The sequence below is a fragment of the Dendrobates tinctorius genome, unplaced genomic scaffold (genome assembly GCF_039654945.1).
Source record: "Dendrobates tinctorius isolate UK_male_01 unplaced genomic scaffold, ASM3965494v1 ptg000202l, whole genome shotgun sequence".
NCBI classification, from domain to species: Eukaryota; Metazoa; Chordata; class Amphibia; order Anura; family Dendrobatidae; genus Dendrobates; species Dendrobates tinctorius.
The window spans coordinates 1,111,606-1,133,270 of NW_027361869.1; the positions used below are offsets into that span (position 1 = coordinate 1,111,606).

The 21,665-nt window shown below is 47.8% G+C and overlaps 1 protein-coding gene across 3 annotated transcripts in view; it reads right to left on the reverse strand.

The window, feature by feature from the left end:
• LOC141057042 (mitochondrial import inner membrane translocase subunit tim16-B-like) overlaps positions 1 to 21,665 on the reverse strand; it is a 122,938-nt gene that overhangs the window by 80,731 nt on the left and 20,542 nt on the right. For all 3 annotated transcript variants that reach the window (XM_073553545.1, XM_073553542.1, XM_073553543.1), the window contains one exon: positions 21,187 to 21,237. In XM_073553545.1, the coding sequence (XP_073409646.1) occupies positions 21,187 to 21,237 (51 nt within the window). The remainder of the gene's footprint in view (positions 1 to 21,186; positions 21,238 to 21,665) is intronic.

Sequence of the window (21,665 nt, forward strand, 5' to 3'; positions counted from 1 at the left end):
AGTCTTGTTAGGCAAGTGGGCGTGGTTCTCCACTCTTCTCTGCTGGAGCCTTCCTGAAAACCACACCCAGTTGTCAAAAAGACTAATTTTATATATATATATCGCAAAGAGGAGACCATATCTCAGGAATGGAGAGGCGCAGGAACGAAAGAAAAACATAGCCAGAATCAGAAGAAAAGCGGCTTTCACACCGTGTAAACAAAATATGTATATTTATGGCGTCATGTCACCTTTTAAAAGCAGAATATAGTTAAAAAAATGGTTGGCTTGGAAAGCAGATATTCCTGACACCTAGAATAGAAAATCATTACAGTCACCTACAACCAGAAGCAATTAAGCTGTTACATGACGTCCGAATATGATTAAGATGCCAGCACAGTATGCTGGAAGTTGTAGTTCCCGTGTTGATATGCTGTAAAGTCTCGGCAGGATTCTGCATCTTAGTCTGGATCCTACTGACTCGTGTGGGACGGACATTGGATGTTTTGATTTCTCAAATTCACAATTGTGAAAGAGTTCTGCATCGTCCAGGAATGCTAAAAAAAATGATGAATCAGTCGGAGCAATGAAACCGCAGGGACCAGATACTAGATTCACTATAAACAAGTAACGCCCAACGTAGAGGAGCAGTCAGAGCACCGGATTCATCACAGTATTGGCTCTCTAATACCCCCACCAAGCTGGATGTCATGGAAGCGACATTACACCAAACATTAAAGATGTACGTAAAGAACCTTATATCAGAAGGGAGCCAAGGAGAGGTCTGTGCATTAGGAGGAGGACGGGGCCGTGTCCTGATGGCTGTGTATTAGGAGGAGGACGGGGCCGTGTCCTGATGGCTGTGTATTAGGAGGAGGACGGGGCCGTGTCCTGATGGCTGTGTATTAGGAGGAGGACGGGGCCGTGTCCTGATGGCTGTGTATTAGGAGGAGGACGGGGCCGTGTCCTGATGGCTGTGTATTAGGAGGAGGACGGGGCCGTGTCCTGATGGCTGTGTATTAGGAGGAGGACGGGGCCGTGTCCTGATGGCTGTGTATTAGGAGGAGGACGGGGCCGTGTCCTGATGGCTGTGTATTAGGAGGAGGATGGGGCCGCGTCCTGATGGCTGTGTATTGGAAGGAGGACAGGGCCGTGCCCTGATGGCTGTGTATAGGGGATAATACCGCCAGCGCCCCTGTGTTAATGGTGCAGGCACGCATCTGTGTATTAGGTGCACAGAGCAGGTCTTTGTGCAGTTGCCTTTATAGAAAGAGGACACACAGGCTTCTACCAGTTAGGGGAGTGATGGTTTTCTCATGAGAAGCATGGTTTCAATACTTAATAGAGAACATATGCTGAAGCAGTTTTGCGCCAGCAGAAGAATATACTGAAATTAAGCCTTTTCTTTAAAGCCAGATCTGCAGAACATTCCTGCACTAATGGCTCCAACACGCAGATCGTGGCATTAACCCCTAATTGCCGGCAGAAATAGAATTCCCTGCATGTGCAAAAAACTTCATAAAACTAAATAAACAACAGATCCCCCTCCATTTACATCTAGCACCACAGTCATAAACTGCAAGATCTACAAATTCTGCTCCCCCTCCTCGGCACTCCGCCTGAGCACAGGATCCAGACCTGCAGACCATTCTGTCAGGAAAGAGGAAATTGAGAGTATTTGGACAGAGAAGGGAGAGGAGGTTAGGAGGAATTTTATGATGCTGAAGGAAAGAATTTCTCTCCTCCTCCTCCCGCCCAGAATGATGAAGGATGCTAGGACGCCCTGCAACATCTGGAAGCAGTTTCTGCGGCCAATTCACCCACACACTCTGGGATGAGGCTGCCCATTTTATCTTCTTGCATGTGGCGCTTAAAACTGTGCCAGCAAATATATGAGCACACTGACCATGGGCCAAGTTCTCTTATCCTACTTTGAGCTGAATCAGGAAACAAATTAATAAAAATGTAATGAAAAAGAGCAATAGGCTATAATTCCCAACATAGAACCCAGTAAAACCATAAGAAGGCAATCTGTCAGGACGGTTTTCTACTGGTATGGCTGTATTCGCGCTGTTCCCCCGATAAAAATGATACCTTTTTAGTAGAGATCCGATATGCCAGTCATTAGATATTTGGCGTAGAAGCCATAGGCAAATGAGGCAAAAAGTGTACTGGGGGCGTGTCATGAAGAAATTCAAATGCAGACACGCCCACAGAAGACTTTCAGCCTCATTTGCATATGGCTTCTACACTAGATTTCTAGTCACTGGCTCATCAGATCGCTACAAAAAAGGTATCGTTTTTATTGGCAGACAAGCGCCTACAAAGTCGTACCCCTTCCTCAGTGTATAAAAATGTGCCGATAGGTTTCCTTTAAAAGAAAGTTTTGCCCCAAATCCTCTCCTAGCAGGTCGTATATCTGGTTTATAAGGCTAGATTGTATGGAATAAAAGGACAGTCTACATTGTGAAGGTACTAGAAAAACAAAAAGATGATAAATATACATAAAGAGCGCCCTCTGGAGGTTGTAACCTGACATGACCTGAGCAATATGTGGAGGTTGTAACCAGATATTACCAGTAACATACACAATTCTCCACCATTTTGAGGATAAATTGGAGGCATTTGTAAAAACAATACTGAGGCGTGTAATTTCCCCTTCATGTGGCCCAAATATCAGCTCATACCACATAAAGGAGCCATGAGCCTAGCAATGACTGTTCCTACTCACAGACCCCCAACCAAGACCTGGGATGCCCCCACATGTATATTGGCAGACTTGTAGTAAGTGATCTGCTTTTAATTAGCAAGTTAGAGGTAGATGATCTTGTGCTTCCATGTAACGAGTACTGCTTTTAATTATTATAGTAGAAATAGGAGTTTTTTGCACTTGAACGTCTTGGGATTTGTCCTTGGCCTAGTTTCAATGCAATAATGGATCATTAACTAAAAGACAAATACCCGAGAATTCCTATATACAGTCATTAATACAAAACAGACGGAGTGTACCCAAATCATACCCGACTTCATTGTATAATACAGGGATTCGTGTGGTTGTTTCTATAGAGATTCACATCAATACACCGAATAATGCACAACAGGCTGAGATCACTGTGTGTATTATCCCTGCGCTGTGACATCACTGTGTGTATTATCCCTGCGCTGTGACATCACTGTGTGTATTATCCCTGCGCTGTGACATCACTGTGTGTATTATCCCTGCGCTGTGACATCACTGTGTGTATTATCCCTGCGCTGTGACATCACTGTGTGTATTATCCCTGCGCTGTGACATCACTGTGTGTATTATCCCTGCGCTGTGACATCACTGTGTATTATCCCTGTGCTGTGACATCATTGTGTGTATTATCCCTGTGCTGTGACATCACTGTGTGTATATCCCTGTGCTGTGACATCACTGAAAACAAATTCGCAAGATGACTTCACCACATTCAAACAGGCAACACTCGATTTCAAATCTGCCCTCACCTCTGCTAAACAGGCCTACTTCACAACCCTCGTATCTTCCCTATCTTACAACCCCAAACAGTTATTCAAAACTTTCAACTCCCTCCTCCGCCCACCATTGCCTCCTCCAACCTCCCTCATCTCTGCCGAGGACTTTGCCACACACTTCAAAAACAAGATTGACCAAACAAGGCAAGTCTTCATCACTCAACCACCACAACCCCTTTGTATACCAGACCAATGCCCAAACCCCATAACCTCACTCTCCAACATCACTGAAGGGGAGCTTAATCGCCTCTTCTCCAAATCGCACCTCACAGCCTGTGCACTTGACCCCATCCCATCCCACCTCCTCCCCAACCTCACCACCTCACTTATCCCATCCCTAACCCACCTCTTCAACCTATCACTAACGTCCGGTACCTTCCCTTCTGCTTTCAAGCATGCCACAATCACGCCTATCCTTAAAAAGCCAACCCTCGACCCAACCGCTATGTCCAGCTATCGCCCAATATCATTGCTCCCATTCGCTTCCAAACTCCTGGAGCAGCACGTCCACGCTGAACTTTCCTCCCACCTATCATCTAACTTGCTCTTTGACAATCTACAATCTGGTTTCCGCCCCCATCACTCCACTGAGACAGCCCTGACCAAAATTACTAATGACCTACTTACAGCCAAATCAAATGGACAATACTCTATACTCCTGCTTCTAGACCTGTCCGCTGCATTTGACACAGTTGACCACTGCCTCCTACTACAGATCCTCTCCTCCTTCGGCATCTAAGGCCTTGCCCTATCCTGGATCTCCTCATACCTTTCCAACCGCACATTCAGCGTCTCCCACTCCCACACCACCTCCTCATCCCACCCTCTCTCTGTTGGAGTCCCCCAAGGCTCTGTTTTAGGAACCCTACTCTTCTCAATCTATACACTTGGTCTGGTTCAACTCAAAGTCCCATGGATTCCAGTACCACCTTTATGCTGATGACACTCAGATCTACCTCTCTGCTGTCCAGAATCCCAGAGTGTCTATCAGCCATATCCTCCTTCTCCTCTCGCTTCCTCAAACTCAATGTAGACAAATCTGAACTTATCTTTCCTCCATCTCACAGACCTTCTTTACCCGACCTTGCTATAACAATTAATGACATCACACTTTCCCCAGTACCAGAAGTCCGCTGCCTCGGAGTAACCTTTGACTCTGCCCTGTCCTTCAAACCTCACATCCAAGCTCTTTCAACCTCCTGTCGCCTCCAGCTCAAAAATATTTCCAGAATCTGTCCTTTCCTCAACCCTCAATCTACTAAAATGCTTGTGCATGACCTCATCATCTCCCGCCTCGACTACTGCAACATCCTTTTCTGTAGCCTCCCTGCTAACACCCTCGCACCTCTCCAGTCCATCCTTAACTCTGCCGCCAGACTAATTAATCTCTCTCCTCGCTACTCATCCGCTTCTCCCCTCTGCAAATCTCTTCAATGGCTCCCATTCCCTCAGCGTATCCAGTTCAAATTACTAATTCTGACCTACAAGGCCATCTATAACCTGTCTCCCCCATATGTCCTCCCAAGACCTTCTCTCCTCCACACTTATTCGCTCCTCACCCAACCGCCTCCAAGACTTCTCCCGAATAGCCCCTATTCTCTGGAATTCTTTGCCCCAACAAGTCCGACTATCAACCACATTTGGATCCTTCAGACGGAACCTGAAAACCCACCTCTTCAAGAAAGCCTACAGCCTGCAATGACCCCGCTACCTCCTTCTCTCACCACTACCGGTGATATCACCTCAACCAACACCGGAACTGCTACAACCCACCAACCTACTGTCTCCTTCCCCACCATCCTGTAGCATGTAAGCCCGAAAGGGCAGGGCCCTCTCTCCCCTCTGTATCAGTCTGTCATTGTTCGTTTGTTTACTGTAAGTGATATCTGTATTTTGTATGTAACCCCTTCTCATGTACAGCACCATGGAATCAATGGTGCTATATAAATAAATAATAATAATAATAAATCACTGTGTATTATCCCTGTGCTGTGACATCACTGTGTGTATTATCCTTGTACTGTGACATCACTGTGTGTGTTATCCCTGTGCTGTGACATCACTGTGTATTATCCCTGTACTGTGACATCACTGTGTGTATTATCCCTGTACTGTGACATCACTGTGTGTATTATCCCTGTACTAACCACAAAAATGTCTAAAAACATACTAATGCGGTAGGGGAACCTTCACCATTAAGGACTTCACAGCATGCATAAAGTACAGGGGCGTGAGAAATACATAGTGGATACAAAGTATCCTGAGCACACCACTCACAAAGAGAGATATATCATAAATAAAAAATAAATTTTATTAAGTAAATTCATACCATAGATAAACAGACAAGCAAAACATGGATTTTTGTGAGTACTCACCGTAAAATCCTTTTCTCCGAGACGCTCATTGGGGGACACAGGTACTCTGGGGGTATGCTACCGCCATCTGGAGGCTGACACTAGGCAAACACAAGGTTAGCTCCTCCTCTGCTGTATACACCCTCGCCCTGATTGCGGAAGCCAGTTTAGTGTAAAAGCAGTAGGAGAACAACAACAATCAGCCTTAATGCAGTAAACAATATGTCTGGCAAGGGACCACCCTGATACTTACGAAAAAAGGCACATTAATTAAATAAACACGAGCCAACCGGGTGAGTGCTGTGTCCCCCAATGAGCGTCTCGGAGAAAAGGATTTTACGGTGAGTACTCACAAAAATCCATGTTTCTCCTTCGTCTCATTGGGGGACACAGGTACTGTGGGACGTCCTAAAGCAGTCCCTGGGTGGGAGATTGACTCACTGATCCAAGCTGCATGCACCTCTTTTGTTCAAAGGTGCGCCACTGCTGCTTGGAGAATCCTTCTACCCAGGCTCGCATCCGCCGAAGCCTGAGTATGGATACTGTAATGTTTAGTAAAGGTTTGCAGGCTGGACCAGGTTGCTGCCTTGCATACCTGTTCCGCCGAGGCCTGATGCCGAAGCGCCCAAGAGGCGCCCATTGCCCGAGTAGAGCGCTCTTTGATCCCTGCTGGAACTGACGCACCTCTGATATGATAGGTCTCCTGAATAGTTAAACGGATCCATCTGGCTATGGTCGCCTTTGAGGCCTCGAACCCCCTCCTGCGCCCCTCAGGGAGCACGAACAGCGTATCCGTCTGGCAAAAAAGGTGCCGTCCGCGACACGTACCTCCTGAGTGGTCTCACTAGGTCTAAGGTGTGAAGAGCTTTCTCTACGCGATGCACCGGTGCCGGACAGAACGAAGGCAAGACAATATCCTCATTGATGTGAAAAGAGGAAACCACCTTCGGAAGAAAGGGGGGAGCTGGTCTAAGCACCACCTTATCCTTGTGGAAAGCAAGAAAAGGTGCTCGGCAAGATAGGGCCGCCAACTCCGAGACTCGCCTAACGGAGGTAATGGCTACCAAAAATACCACCTTCCAAGAGAGGAACGCTAAGGAAATATCCTGTAGCGGCTCAAAAGGCGCTTCCTGCAGAACGCTCAGGACCAGGTTAAGATCCCAGGTGCCCATCGGCGCCTTATAGGGGGGTACTAGATGAGAGACTCCCTGGATGAAAGTCTTTACCTGCATATTAGTAGCAATCTTTCCCTGGAAAAGGACGGACAGCGCCGATATCTGTCTCCTAAGGGAGCTCGGGGCCAGCACCAAGTCTAGGCCTGATTGAAGAAAAGCCAAGATGTTGGGAATAGAGAATGTCAGGGGCGAATGACCCCGCTCTCGACACCAAGTGAAGAAAATTTTCCAGGTGTGATGGTAAATTCTCGCTGAGGTCGGTTTCCTGGCGCTAACCATTGTAGCGACCACCTCACTCTCAAAACCTGCTTGAGTTAGAATCCAAGATTCAACGGGCATGCCGTCAAACACAGGGCCCCTGAGTTCGGGTGGAAGATCGGTCCCTGGTGCAGTAGATCTGGGCGCTCCGGCAATCGCCATGGGACGTCAGTGAGCAGCCGCACAAAATCTGCGTACCACGCCCGTCGGGGCCAGTCTGGTGCCAGCAGAATTGCTGGGACCCCCTCTGCTTTGATCTTCCTGACGACCCTCGGAAGCAATGGCAACGGGGGAAACAGGTATGGAAGGCGAAACTGGTTCCATGGTAGAACCAACGCATCCACCCCGAACGCTTGTGGTTCTCGTGATCGAGCGACGAACACCGGTACCTTGGCGTTCGCTCTGGACGCCATCAGGTCCACATCCGGTGTTCCCCACCATCGGCAAATTTGCTGGAAGACCTCGGGGTGCAGGGCCCATTCTCCTTCCACGAACTCTTGTCGGCTGAGGAAGTCCGCTGCCCAATTTTCTACGCCTGGGATGTAGACTGCCCAAATTATCGACTGGTTCTTCTCGGCCCAATGAAGCACATGTGCTATCTCGCGCATGGTTTCCCTGCTGCGCGTGCCCCCTTGATGATTTACATAAGCCACAGCCGTGGCGTTGTCTGACTGTATCCGAATGGGCCGTCCTGCTAGGAGGTACTGGAAATGCTGCAGCGCCTGCCAGATCGCTCGTATCTCCAACAAGTTGATCGGAAGACGAGCTTCCTGTTGCGACCACCGGCCCTGGGCCGTGAGGTGGCGAAAAACTGCTCCCCAGCCGAGGAGACTGGCGTCGATCGTGACCACTAGCCAGTGGTCTGGGGGAAACTGCTTCCCCTGAAGGGAGGATCTGGTCATCCACCACTCCAGTGATTGCCTGACCTGAGAAGATAGCCGGCACCGCTGATCAAGGGTGAACGGGTTCTTGTCCCAGGCTGACAAGACAGACTGCTGTAGGGGTCAAAGATGAAATTGAGCAAATGGAATTGCTTCCATTGCCGCCACCATCTTCCCTAGTATCCTCATCCCAAACCGAATAGTGTGAGGGACTGGCTGCTGGAGCTTCAGGACTCCCTGTCGGAGCGCTAGGGCCTTGTTTTGAGGGAGAATTACTAACTCTTGGGAGGTATCGAAGACCATTCCCAGAAAAGCAATCCTCCGAGCTGGGACCAGCGATGATTTCTTCCTGTTGACCAACCAACCTAAGCGGGAGAGTGTATCCAGTGTAATGCTGACATTCTCCTTGCACGCCCGAAAAGAGGGACCCTTCACCAAGAGGTCGTCTAAGTATGGCAAGACGACTATGCCCCACGAGTGTAAGACGGCCATCACGACTGCCATTACCTTTGTGAATACTCTGGGTGCGGTGGCTATCCCGAATGGGAGTGCTGCGAATTGAAAATGTCGACCATTGATGGCGAACCGAAGAAATTTTTGATATGGAGGAAAAATGGGAACGTGCAGGTAGGCATCCTGAATGTCGATAGAGGCCAAGTACTCTCCCTGCTCCATGGCTGATATAACAGAACGGAGAGATTCCATCCTGAAATGTTTGACTCTGATGAACCTGTTCAGGAGCTTGAGGTCCAAAACTGGTCTGACTGTCCCGTCTTTTTTGGGGACCGCGAACAGATTGGAATAAAAGCCTTGAGCTTTTTCGTGATCTGGTACGGGAACAATGACTCCATTGTCTTGGAGTGAATAGATGGCTCCTAGCCGTGCTTTCGCCCGAGACTTCACCTTGGGAAGTCGGGAGAGAAAAAAAAAATCATGTTGGAGGGTACCTGATGAACTCTATCTTGTACCTTGAAGTCACCAGTTCTACCACCCATAAGTCGTGTGCTACCTCGGTCCAGATATGGCAAAAAAAGAGCAGGCGGCGCCCCACCCTGCTGCTGTCGCCTACCAAAGGCTCCGAGTCATTTGACTGAGGGTCTCTGGGTCCTGGCTCCTCTCGACCTGGGCTGGCGAGCGCGCATCCTTCCCACCGGAATGGGTCTATAAGAGATCTGTCGCTCCCTATCCTGGTTGAAGCGCGGTGAGCCGGTCGAACTGGCTGCTGCCATCCATCCGATGTTGCGAATGGCTCGAAAACGTGTCAGGACCTGACGAAAAGGCTGTTTCGCCTTTTGCTGCGGGAGGAAGCTAATTTTCCCTCCTGTCGCATCGGAGATGAGTCGATCCAACTTCTCCCCGAAAAGGCGGCCTCCCTGATAGGGCAAGGAAGTCAAGGACTTCTTGGAAATTGAATTGGCTCGTCAAGTTCTCAACCAGAGGGCCCTCCTAATGGCTATCGCGTTAGCGGCCGCAAACGCTGCACAATTAGCCGCATCCAAAGAAGCATTAATTAGGTAGTCTCCAGCCATAGCAATCTGACTTGCGACCTCAGACACCTCCGCAGGTAGGCCTCTATCCTGCAAGGCGTTATTCAAAGACTCTGACAATGACATCATGGCCTTGGCTACCCACGTCGCCGCGAACGAAGGGGCGAGCGCCGAACCAGATGCCTCAAAACTTATCGCGCCAAACCCTCTATGAGCCGATCCGTGGGGTCCTTGATGGACGAGCCGCTAGGCACCGACAACAAGGACTTCGAGGCCAGGCGTGACACTGGCGAGTCCACCACTGGGGATTCTGCCCATTTCTTACAGAGTTCCGGGGCAAATGGGTATCTCGCCTCTATAGGTTTCTGACCCGAGAAACGCTTGTCTGGGCGTTCTCTGTGGCGCTGCACTATATCCTCAAATTCTGGGTGAGTGCCAAATACTCTATGCAGGTGCTTGGCCCGCTTAAAGGCTACCTTATGGCTCGCGGCCAAGGTAGCATCATCTTCAATCCCCAGGGTTTGATTGACTGCTTCAATGAGGCTGTCCACTGTCTCCCGGCATATCTAGACCAAGTGGCTTGTCTGAGTCATGATCCAAACTTGGCCCGCTCCCGCTCGCTGGTGAAAGGGAGCGTGATGCTGAACTCCCCGATGCCGAGGCACTGGATAAGCCGGGAGACCTCGTATGGGTTCGTTTCCTTTGCCTCTGTCTGGCATGGGAACGGCCCCTGCAGGCCGAAGGTTCCTGTGAGGTGGAGGACCCTTCCCAGATAAGCGAGCCACTATCCTTGCCTCCCTTTGGGGCGTGAAGGGACTCGATCGCCTTTGTAAGCGAAGCCATAGACTGGGATAATGATAGCGCCCATTCCGGAGGATTCGTTTCTCTGGATTCAGTTGCCGAGGGAGGCTCCTGGCCGCGTTCGGAGTCACAGGCCTCGCACACTTTGGCGCTCTGCGCTCGTGGAAACGGGGCCTTACAAGAAGTGCATGCAGCGTAGAGAAAAGTGTGTGTCTTCCCTTTCCCGGCCATATTGAGCCTGCTAGGCGTTTTATAGATCCAAACCCAAAAATGTTTTGTTTTTTTTTCTCCTTCCTCTATGCGAGGGGAGAGGGTGGGGGAGGAGAGGCCTCCTTGCTGTTTTAGCGGCCGCCGCAGCCTGCACTTACCCGACCTGTGTCCCCCGACTGCGTGCCCGACCTTCTGTGTCTCTGTGGGGTAAGCAGACCCCTTTCCTGGTCGCGGCCTACCCCGCACTAAAGCCGTGGCCTGGATTTATCCCGCGTCCGCCCAGCGCTCCAAGGGGCGGGCCACCGGAAGTGACGCATCGCGCCGAGGGCGGTACTTCCGCCGCGGCCTACCCCGGCAAAAAGCCGGGGGCTCAATTTTCCCCCACCGCCCGCAGCGGCGACGGCCTAACCCTGGCCAAAAAGCCGGGGGCTCAGTTATTGTCCACCGCCCGCGGTGGCGATGGCGCGCTGCAGCCTAACACTAGCAAAAAAGCCGGGGGCTAAATTTTTCTCCCCCGCCCGCGGCGCCGTGAAATGCTGCGGCGGGGGTGGCGCGCCGCGGCGGTGCTGACGGCAAGAACCGCTACTCTTCCTATGGTTACGAGGAGGCCCTAGGGAGACGCACGCCGCTGCTGCCCAGGAGCCCCCCGCACGCCCGCACCTTGAATCGCTGTAAACAGGAACCAGGTAGGCCCTTTAGGGCGGACAACAAACCAGGGAGCGAGGGCTGGTGAGGGGATCCTGGACGGTGCAGGCACCCTAACTCCGTCCAGCTTCAGCCGAGGAGAGGGAACGTCCGCCTCCTTGCAGCGCCTTAGTCTTGCATTGGTGGAGCAGTGGGTGCCGCTCGGACCGTCTTGTGCCTCCGAATAGCCCATAGTTTCTCTACCTAGGGGTGGTCAGGGCTACGTCCGGCATCATGTCCCACATTGCGGGAAAGGATACGTGGAGACGACACTCGCACGTGCTCGCCCGTTGATGGCTTGGGGAAATCGGACCCTTTCAATAGGATCCGTTGCCCCTGTCTCCTCTTCTTAGAAAAAATAAAGAAAAGAAAACAAAAAAGTTCTGGGGAAATTGCCCAGATTTGTCCCACGTCGCGGGAAAGGACACGTGGAGACGACACTCGCGCGCAGGGCCGCCATCAGGGCATTACTGCCCTGACTGGTGTATGGGGCCCGGCGGGCAGAGGGGGCCCGCATCGGGCCCGGTCTCCTCTCTGCCCTGCCCGGCGGCCCGCATGTCAATAGTTAACAGCTGCCAGCAAATTGGAGGCTGGTAGCTGACGTCAGCCGCAGCGCACACCTCGCCGGCGTCTGACGTCAGTGTCAGTCGCCGGCTAGAGCGCGCTGCAGCTTGGAGGGACGGAGGGAGCCTTGCCCGCCGCTGGACCGCGGCCAGGTAAGGAGAACTTTTTTTTTTTTTACAGCGGCGATCCAGGGGGCCCGGGGGCAGAGTGCTGGTCTGGGGGCAGAAGCTGGACTAGGGGCAGAATGCTGGACATGGGGGCAGAGTGGAGATACGGGGCATGATTGGAGACAGATCGCACAGGATCATGGGGCAGGATGGATACGATGGAGATCATATGGGGGCAGAATGGATACTCATGAGGGCGGGATGGGAGAACATATGGCTAAAGCCAGGAATGAGACACACGGGGGTCAGGATGGGGGATATTATTACCATAGGGGCTAATTAAGGGATATTATTACTGCAGTGATGTATTTAATTTTTTGAGGATACTGTTTTAAATGGGGGGGGGGGGGCGGTCCTGTTACTGTGCAGAGCGACACTGTCGCCTTTTTTTCTTCATGTGGTGTAATGTAGAACTAGGGAAAAAATAAGTAATGTGCTCTGCAAGCGGAGCTCTAGATAACTGTGTTATTTCCTGCAGAGACGAGTCCTGGCTGGAAGACGTGATGGCGATCTGTGCTGGATGAATGAAAAGCAACGATGAAGGACTTCACCTAGAGATATCACTGGTGAGTTAGTGTGTTGCCTATACATTGATACTATACTTTTATGGTCAAAAGTATTGACACCCCTGCAATTCTGTCAAATAATACTCAGTTTCTTCCTGAAAATGATTGCAAACACAAATTCTTTGGTATTATTATCTTCATTTAATTTGTCTTAAATGAAAAAACACAAAAGAGAATGAAGCAAAAAGCAAAACATTGATCATTTCACACAATACTCCAAAAATGGGCCAGACAAAAGTATTGGCACCCTCAGCCTAATACTTGGTTGCACAACCTTTAGCCAAAATAACTGCAACCAACCGCTTCCGGTAACCATCAATGAGTTTCTTACAATGCTCTGCTGGAATTTTAGACCATTCTTCTTTGGCAAACTGCTCCAGGTCCCTGATATTTGAAGGGTGCCTTCTCCAAACTGCCATTTTTAGATCTCTCCACAGGTGTTCTATGGGATTCAGGTCTGGACTCATTGCTGGCCACCTTAGAAGTCTCCAGTGCTTTCTCTCAAACCATTTTCTAGTGCTTTTTCAAGTGTGCTTTGGGTCATTGTCCTGCTGGAAGACCCATGATCTCTGAGGGAGACCCAGCTTTCTCACACTGGGCCCTACATTATGCTGCAAAATTTGTTGGTAGTCTTCTGACTTCATAATGCCATGCACACGGTCAAGAGTCCAGTGCCAGAGGCAGCAAAGCAACCCCAAAACATCAGGGAACCTCCGCCATGTTTGACTGTAGGGACCGTGCCTCTTTTTTTCTCCTGTAAACTCTATGTTGATACCTTTGCCCAAAAAGCTCTACTTTTGTCTCATCTGACCAGAGAACATTCTTACAAAACATTTTAGGCTTTTTCAGGTAAGTTTTGGCAAACTCCAGTCTGACATTTTTATGTCTCGGGGTAAGAAGTGGGGTCTTCCTGGGTCTACTACCATACAGTCCCTTTTCATTCAGACGCCGACGGATAGTACGGGTTGACACTGTTGCACCCTCGGACTGCAGGGCAGCTTGAACTTGTTTGGATGTTAGTCGAGGTTCTTTATCCAACATCCGCACAATCTTGCGTTGAAATCTCTTGTCAATTTTTCTTTTCCATCCACATCTAGGGAGGTTAGCCACAGTGCCATGGGCTTTACACTTCTTGATGACACTGCGCACAGTAGACACAGGAACATTCAGGTCTTTGGAGATGGACTTGTAGCCTTGAGATTGCTCATGCTTCCTCACAATTTGGTTTCTCAAGTTCTCAGACAGTTCTTTGGTCTTCTTTCCTTTCTCCATGCTCAATGTGGTACACACAAGGACACAGGACAGAGGTTGAGTCAACTTTAATCCATGTCACCTGGCTGCAAGTGTGATTTAGTTATTGCCAACACCTGTTAGGTGCCACAGTTAAGTTACAGGTGCTGTTAATTACACAAATTAGAGAAGCATCACATGATTTTTCGAACAGTGCCAATACTTTTGTCCACCCTCTTTTTTATGTTTGGTGTGGAATTATATCCAATTTGGCTTTAGGACAATTCTTTTTGTGTTTTCTCATTTAAGACAAATTAAATGAAGATGATACCAAAGAATTTGTGTTTGCAATCATTTTCAGGAAGAAACTGAGTATTATCTGACAATTGCAGGGGTGTCAATACTTTTGGCCACAACTGTACATACAATATATATATATATATATATATATATATATATATATATATATATATATATATATATATATATATATATATATATATATATATTCAAGATTCAAAGAAGCTTTATTGGCAGGATTAAATACACATTAGTTTTGCCAAAGCAGGTGTACAGAAGGGAATAGGGATAGGGACTGTAGGAAAGGTGGATGGGGCAGATCCAGGATGGGGCTATAGAAGTACATGGCATAGGGAAGGTGGATGGGGGATTGGGGCATATCCAGGGTGGGGGCCATAGAAGTCCATGGCATATCATAGTTCTCTTTCTCGCAGTCTATGGCATTCGCTCACATATTGCGCTGCTATCTCCACTGCTCTCTCTTCTTCCCCCAACAGGATATATGTTTTCTCTTCCTCCTTCATGCTGGTGAAATCCGGGAAGAGATGTGAGAGTCTCCTGAAGTGAGTGTCCCTCACTGCTGAGCACTTGGAGCAGTGTAGCAGGAAGTTGGTCTCATCCTCCAGGGCCTCCTGGTCACAGTGTTGGCACAGTCTTTCCTCCTTGGGCTTGTAGCTCTGCCTATGTCGGCCTGATTCGATGGCCAGACTGTCTGCACTGAGTCTATACCAGCTCAGGATCTTGCGGTCTTTGGGTCCGGGAGTTTCTCCAGGTATGGAGCCAGTCTGTAGTCTCTCTGTAGACTCTGGTACATGGTCAGTTTCTGTGAGCTGATGATCTCGTTCTTCCAGTCACTTACGTACCTCTCCTGGCCTTCGTCTACCATCTTCCTGATTCCGGCTTTTGTCAGGTTGTTGTGATTGGTGTTCTGGTCAGGTTGGGTTTGGGTGAGCTGTTCCGAGGGTCCTGGTTTTTCTGTTTCCCCTACATGTGTCAGGTCTTTATGGTGATGGGAGCTTGGATTGCTCCTACGCAGGTGAGCCCGGAATGACAGTGCCCTCTTTAGAACCATTAGGTGTAGAGGGAATCTGCCCAGCTCGGCCCGGCAAGCACTGTTGGAGGTGCTCCGATGGACTTGGAGAAGGTGCTTGCAGAATTCCAGGTGGAATATTTCTGTTGGGCTTGAATCCCACCTTGACCAGTCTGGGTAGGTGTGAGGACCCCAGACTTCGCTGCCATACAGGAGGATTGGGGCGATGATAGAATCGAAGATTTTTAACCAGACCCTCACCGGTGGCTTCAGATGGTAGAGTTTCCTTCGGCTGGCATAGAAGGTTTTGCAGGCCTTGTCTTTCAGGGTCTCTATGGCTTGTTTGAAGCTCCCTGATCGGTGAATCTCTAGGCCCAGGTAGGTATATTTGTCCGTTCCTGTAAGGGCACAGTTGTTGAAGATAAATGAAGGATGCTGGTCTGATTTTCTCTCTCTCTTCTGGAACACCATGATGTTGGTTTTCTTTAGGTTGATCGGTAGAGCCCAGGTGGAGCTGAATTTCTCTAATATTTTCAGGTTGTCTTGGAGGCCTTTCTCGGTTGGTGACAGAAGCAGCAAGTCATCTGCATACAGCAGGAATTTCACCTGCGCGTCGAGGAGGGTGAGACCTGGTGCTGTGGAAGATTCCAGAGCGGTAGCCAGCTCATTGATGTAAATGTTGAAGAGCGTTGGGCTTAGGCTGCAGCCTTGTCCGACTCCCCGGCTCTGCTGGAAATAAGCCGTTCTTCTGCCGTTCGCACTCACACTGCAGAGGTTCTCGGTGTAGGAGCTTTTGATAACATCATAGGTCTTTCCTCCTATTCCACTCTCCAGCAGTTTCAGGAATAAGCCTGGGTGCCACACCGAATCAAAGGCCTTTTTAAAGTCCACGAAACAGGCATATATCTTCCCGTTCTTTGTATTGTGGACGTGGCTCTGAATGAGGCTGTGCAGGGTGTAGATGTGGTCAGTAGTGCGGTGGTTTGGCATGAAGCCTGCTTGGCTCTTGCTGAGGACGTTGTGCTCGGTGAGGAAACTGAGGATCCTCTTGTTCAGGATGCTGTTGTACAGTTTTCCCAGGTTACTGCTGACACATATTCCTCTGTAGCTGGCTGGGTCATACCTGTCCCCATTCTTGTGGATGGGTGTGATGAGGCCTTGATTCCAGGTAGGAGGGAAGTAGCCGGCACTTAGCACAATATTGAAGAGTTTAACCATTGCGGCCTGTATTTCTGGTGGGCTGTACTTCAGCATTTCTGGTAGGATTCCATCCAGGCCACCGGCTTTTCTACATCTTATGGAAGAGATTCTCTCTGCTACTTCCTGTAATGTAATAGGTGCATCCACGGGGTTTTGGAAATGTTTTACTTTTTGCTCCATTGCTTTTAGTTTTGCCATTATGTTTTCCTGTTCTTGGCTTAGTTCTTCCTTTGGAATATCTTTATAGAGGTCTCTAAAGTACTGGAGCCAGATGTTGCCATTTTGGATATGGATGTTGTTTTTCTTGTCTTTTGTGCCCATGTGGTTCCATAGTTCCCAGAAGGAGTTGTCTTGGAGGGCATCTTAGAGTTGGTTAAGCTTGGTAGAGATGTAACTCTGCTTCTTCCTCCTGAGGATGGTTTTGTTCTGCCTTTGTATGGTTTCATAGGCTTCCCTCAGACCCGGGTGGTTGGGGTCTCTGTGTTTCTTGTTTGAGGCTGTTCTCAGGGTCTTCCGTACGGCTTTACATTCTCTGTCAAACCATCCATTGATCTGTTTTTCTTTTGGTCTCTTGTAGTTGACTTTTTAAAGGTCGGACAGTCTGGCCATTGCATAGAATATATTGTTGAGGTCTTTTGCAGCTTGACTCACTCCCTTTGGGTTAGGCTGGTACTCGTAGTTGTAGAAGTGGTGGAGCATCCGCTGTATTTCAGGTCTGCTGGGAGCCTCTTTATACTTTAATGCCGACATTTTGTGCCATTTATAGGATGGAGGCCGGGTGAAGAGGCCGCTCTGCTGTGGCTTTTGAGTGGATGGTTTCTCTGTAGATTTCAGGTACAGAAGAAGTTGGTTGTGGTCTGACAGGTGCGTTTGTGGGGAGACTATGAAGGCGCTGATATTTGCCAGGTTCATATCTGTAATGGCATAATCTACTACACTCCTCCCTACATGTGAGTTTAGTGTGCACCTCCCTAAGGAGTCTCCTTTGGTTCGTCCGTTAAGAATATGAAGTCCTAAACTTCTGCATACATTCAGGAGCTTTTTACCACTTTTGTTGACTGTACTGTCATAGCTGTTTCTCTCTGTGACTACTGAGTCTTGGCCGTTATTCTCTGCTCCAAATATGTAGATGTTCCCATCCGTGGTCAGGAAGTCGTTTTCTCTCCCTGTTCTTGCATTGAGGTCTCCAAAGATGAGAACTTTGCCCAGGCCCTGATAGTGGGCGGCTTCTCTTTGTAAGATCTTGAAGCAGTCTGGATTGAAGTAGGGTGACTCTGGCGGTGGTATATAGGTGGCGCAGAGATAGACATCAGACTGAGAGGTGAGGATGGAGCTGCTGATCCTGATCCATATGTGGCTGCCTCCTCTCTTCACCGGTTTGATGTACTGGTGGAGCTCCTCTTTATGCCAGATCAGTATTCCTCCTGAGCTCCGGCCGTTTGATGTTTTTATTTTTCAGGGCAAGGACAGAGATTTCCCTGTATCCGATGGGCACCAGAGATTCTGGTCCATGTTTCCAGGAGGATCTGAATGTCTATATTTCTCAGTCTTTGTATAAAGTCAGGGTCATTTGTTTTACATCCAAAGGCCGAGGTGTTGAGACCCTGAATATTCCAGCTGCTGATTGTAAGTGAGGTCATTTTTTTTTTTCTATATATCTTGGGTGTATATACCTTGTAATGAGTATGGCTGTGTAGGACACACCGGATCTCTGACTGGTTTATTAATGGTGTTGTTTCCGTCCAGTCACATTAGTTTCCTGCACACTGTGTTGAGTAGAGTCTTTATCTCCTCCATGTCTCTGCTCTGTATGCCTCTGTTTCGCATGTCTCTGTGTGAGGTCGGTGAACTCCTCCATGGTGGTCTCCTCCTCTGATGGTCCAATTTTGGGTGAGGGTGTATGTTTTCAGCTTCCTTTGATATAATTGTTGTTTCTTTCCTTCTTATTGTCGGGGGTCTTTTCATGGGATTCTGGTTGGTGTTGGCTCCAGGCCAAGGGTGGTCTCTGTTTAGTACAATGTCCTTCAGCTCTTTGGCCAGAAGGCTGACCCCTGATTTGTTCAGGTGCTTACTGTCATAGAGGTGATGGTGATTTATGGAGGGGTGTTGGGCCAGAATCACTCCTGGCACAGATTTCATTCTTGCTGTTAGGCCCATATTGATGTTCTGGATGGTGTGGTTGGATATGTCCTTTCTTGGGAGCAGAGATGACAGAATGATTTTGCTGTCAGCGAATTTTAGTTGTGCCGTCTTTGCTAGTTGGGCCAGTTGTCCTGAGATCTGCTGGTGCTGGTCTGGCAGATTGTTTGTGCCGGTGTGTATAATGATATGGTTTGGGTTGGAAAACCGTGGATTATTGATGACCGCTATATATATATATATATATATATATATATATATATATATATATATATATATATATATATATATATATATATATATATATATACACACACACACACACACACACACAGTATATATATATATATATTATATATATATATATATACATACATACATACATACACACAGTGTATATATATATATATATATATATATATATATATATATATATATATATATATATATATACACACATAGTTCCTGTGTATAATGTCACCAGTGATCACTGTGTTACCTCTACATTATATACAGAGCTCCTGTGTATAATGTCATTGATCACTATATTACCTGTACACAGACACTACATACTAAGTACAGATCTCCTGTGTATGCTGCCACTTATGGTGAAAGTATTATGTTTTTTTATTAATGATCAGTATTGTAGTATTCAGTCAACATCTGGTGGTAATATGTGGTCTGGGCATGGTGTGGTGGTATTTGTTCCTTAAATGTGATATTATTCGGTCCCTATGGTAGTAATATGTGGTCTGGGCATGGTGTGGTGGTATTTGTTCCTTGTGATATTATTGGTTATTTCAAAAATTGAAAAATAAATAAAAATATACCTAGAGTGTACTGCATATTTTAATAAATATTTAATAGGTTACAGTAAAGTAGGGCCTGGCCAAAAGTGTCTACCCTGTTATGGTGGCGGCTTAAAAAAAATCTTTTGCCCAAAGCAAAAGCTGCCGACTATATGCGTGATCTGGTGATGGGAACTGTTAATGTGTGATAGGTGAGAAGTGGAGTTTTTCCAAGAGAGAGCGGTGGGACTGTGGACAGTTTGAGGGGTGGAGGCGGGGCTGGGTGGAGCCTGGGCGGAGTCTAAAGTGGGCCCCGGAAATTTTGCCTGTATGGGGCCCCAAAATTCCTAGTGGCAGCCCTGCTCGCACGTGCTCGCCCATTGATGGTTTGGGGAAATCGGACCCTTTCAATAGGATCTGTTGCCCCTGTCTAATCTTCATGGACAAAAAAAAATCTGGAGAAAAAGGACCAGACGTGTGCCTCCATAGACACTAAGCAAAAAATTGGCTTCCGCCCGCAATCAGGGCGAGGGTGTATACGGCGGGGGAGGAGCTAACCTTGTGTTGTTTGCCTAGTGTCAGCCTCCAGATGGCGGTAGCATACACCCACAGTACCTGTGTCCCCCAATGAGACGAAGGAGAAATACAAGTAAGAGGAAGGAATGTATACCCAAGTGAAATACACACAAATACAGGAATAAAGGAATGGATACAGGTAATGGTAAAGTGCAAAAATATATCAGCATATAAGCATATATCCACCTAGTGGTCTGTAAAGTGCCATTTAGAGGAAAAAATCCCCATGCTGGTAATCACATATAACATGAGCACATACCCATTTAATCGCCTGTTCACAGAATTCCTGGAGTCAGACGCACGTTTCGCCTTTTTAGCTTTTTCAAGGAAATTGTGTGACATCAATGTGTGCATTATCCCTGTACTGTGACATCACTGTGTGTATTATCCCTGTACTGTGACATCACTGTGTGTATTATGCCTGTACTGTGACATCACTGCGTGTGTTATCCCTGTACTCTGACATCTCTGTGTGTATTATCCCTATACTGTGACATCACTGTGTGCATTATCCCTGTACTGTGACATCACTGCGTGCATTATCCCTGTACTGTGACATCACTGTGTGTATTATCCCTGTACTCTGACATCACTGTGTGCATTATCCCTGTACTGTGACATCACTGTGTGCATTATCCCTGTACTGTGACATCACTGTGTGATTATCCCTGTACTGTGACATCACTGTGTGTATTATCCCTGTACTGTGACATCACTGTGTGTATTATCCCTGTGCTGTGACATCACTGTGTGATTATCCCTGTACTGTGACATCACTGTGTGTATTATCCCTGTACTGTGACATCACTGTGTGTATTATCCCTGTACTCTGACATCTCTGTGTGTATATTATCCCTGTACTGTGACATCACTGTGTGCATTAGGAATATTTGTACAGGGGCCCTGTAATTTCTTGTTATGCCCCTAGTCGAGGCTGCAGGCATGGGAGTACACAGACAATGGGGGGGGGGGGAAGGATGTATAGAGTCAATACCACCTACACAGAGGGGATCAGATATCAAAGGATCAGTATAAAATAGCAGCGATTTCCAGAAAGCTCCGACATGAATGGCCCTTATCTCCTGTTGTGACACGCTGGCTGGATCTTATCTATGTGTCATTTGTTTATGCGATGTACCAACATGTAATCACAAGCGGACAGATTCCTCCAGCACTTATGTGGTGACACGCCATAGACCCTGAATGCAGATACCCCAGAGATGTATCCTATAGCCTCCCCTTCCCCCACGGCATCAGCGCCATGAGAATTTGCAGCAGTACCTGAATGGCTTTTGTGCTTTTCCGGACATCAAAAATCCTCAGTCTCTTGTCCTGCAAGAAAGAAACCGGAAAATCTATAAAAATGGGGAAATCTAGCGATAACATAACATTAAGATGCAAGATGAAATCACGCCGTTTCGCCCAATGCCAGCTTTACGCCATTACACCGCCACCATCATATGATACAATGTCAGATCATCACGTGCATAAAAAAAAAAAAAGTATTAAAGGTTTCAAAACTTATGTAAAACTCCTTTAACTATATTTTTGCCACACATTTATATAAAAAATAAAATAAACCTATATCCAAAGTAATAAATCAATAAAGAGGCACACTGATAAAGGACCTGACAGATAGTAGGCAACTAAATAAGGGGTGAAACAATTGTAAAATTAGGACAAAGAAGTCAGTTCGGTATACTAAGAGCGCCACCTACAGGACACATCAGAAAATAGCAACTTAAAACTAGAATTTAAAG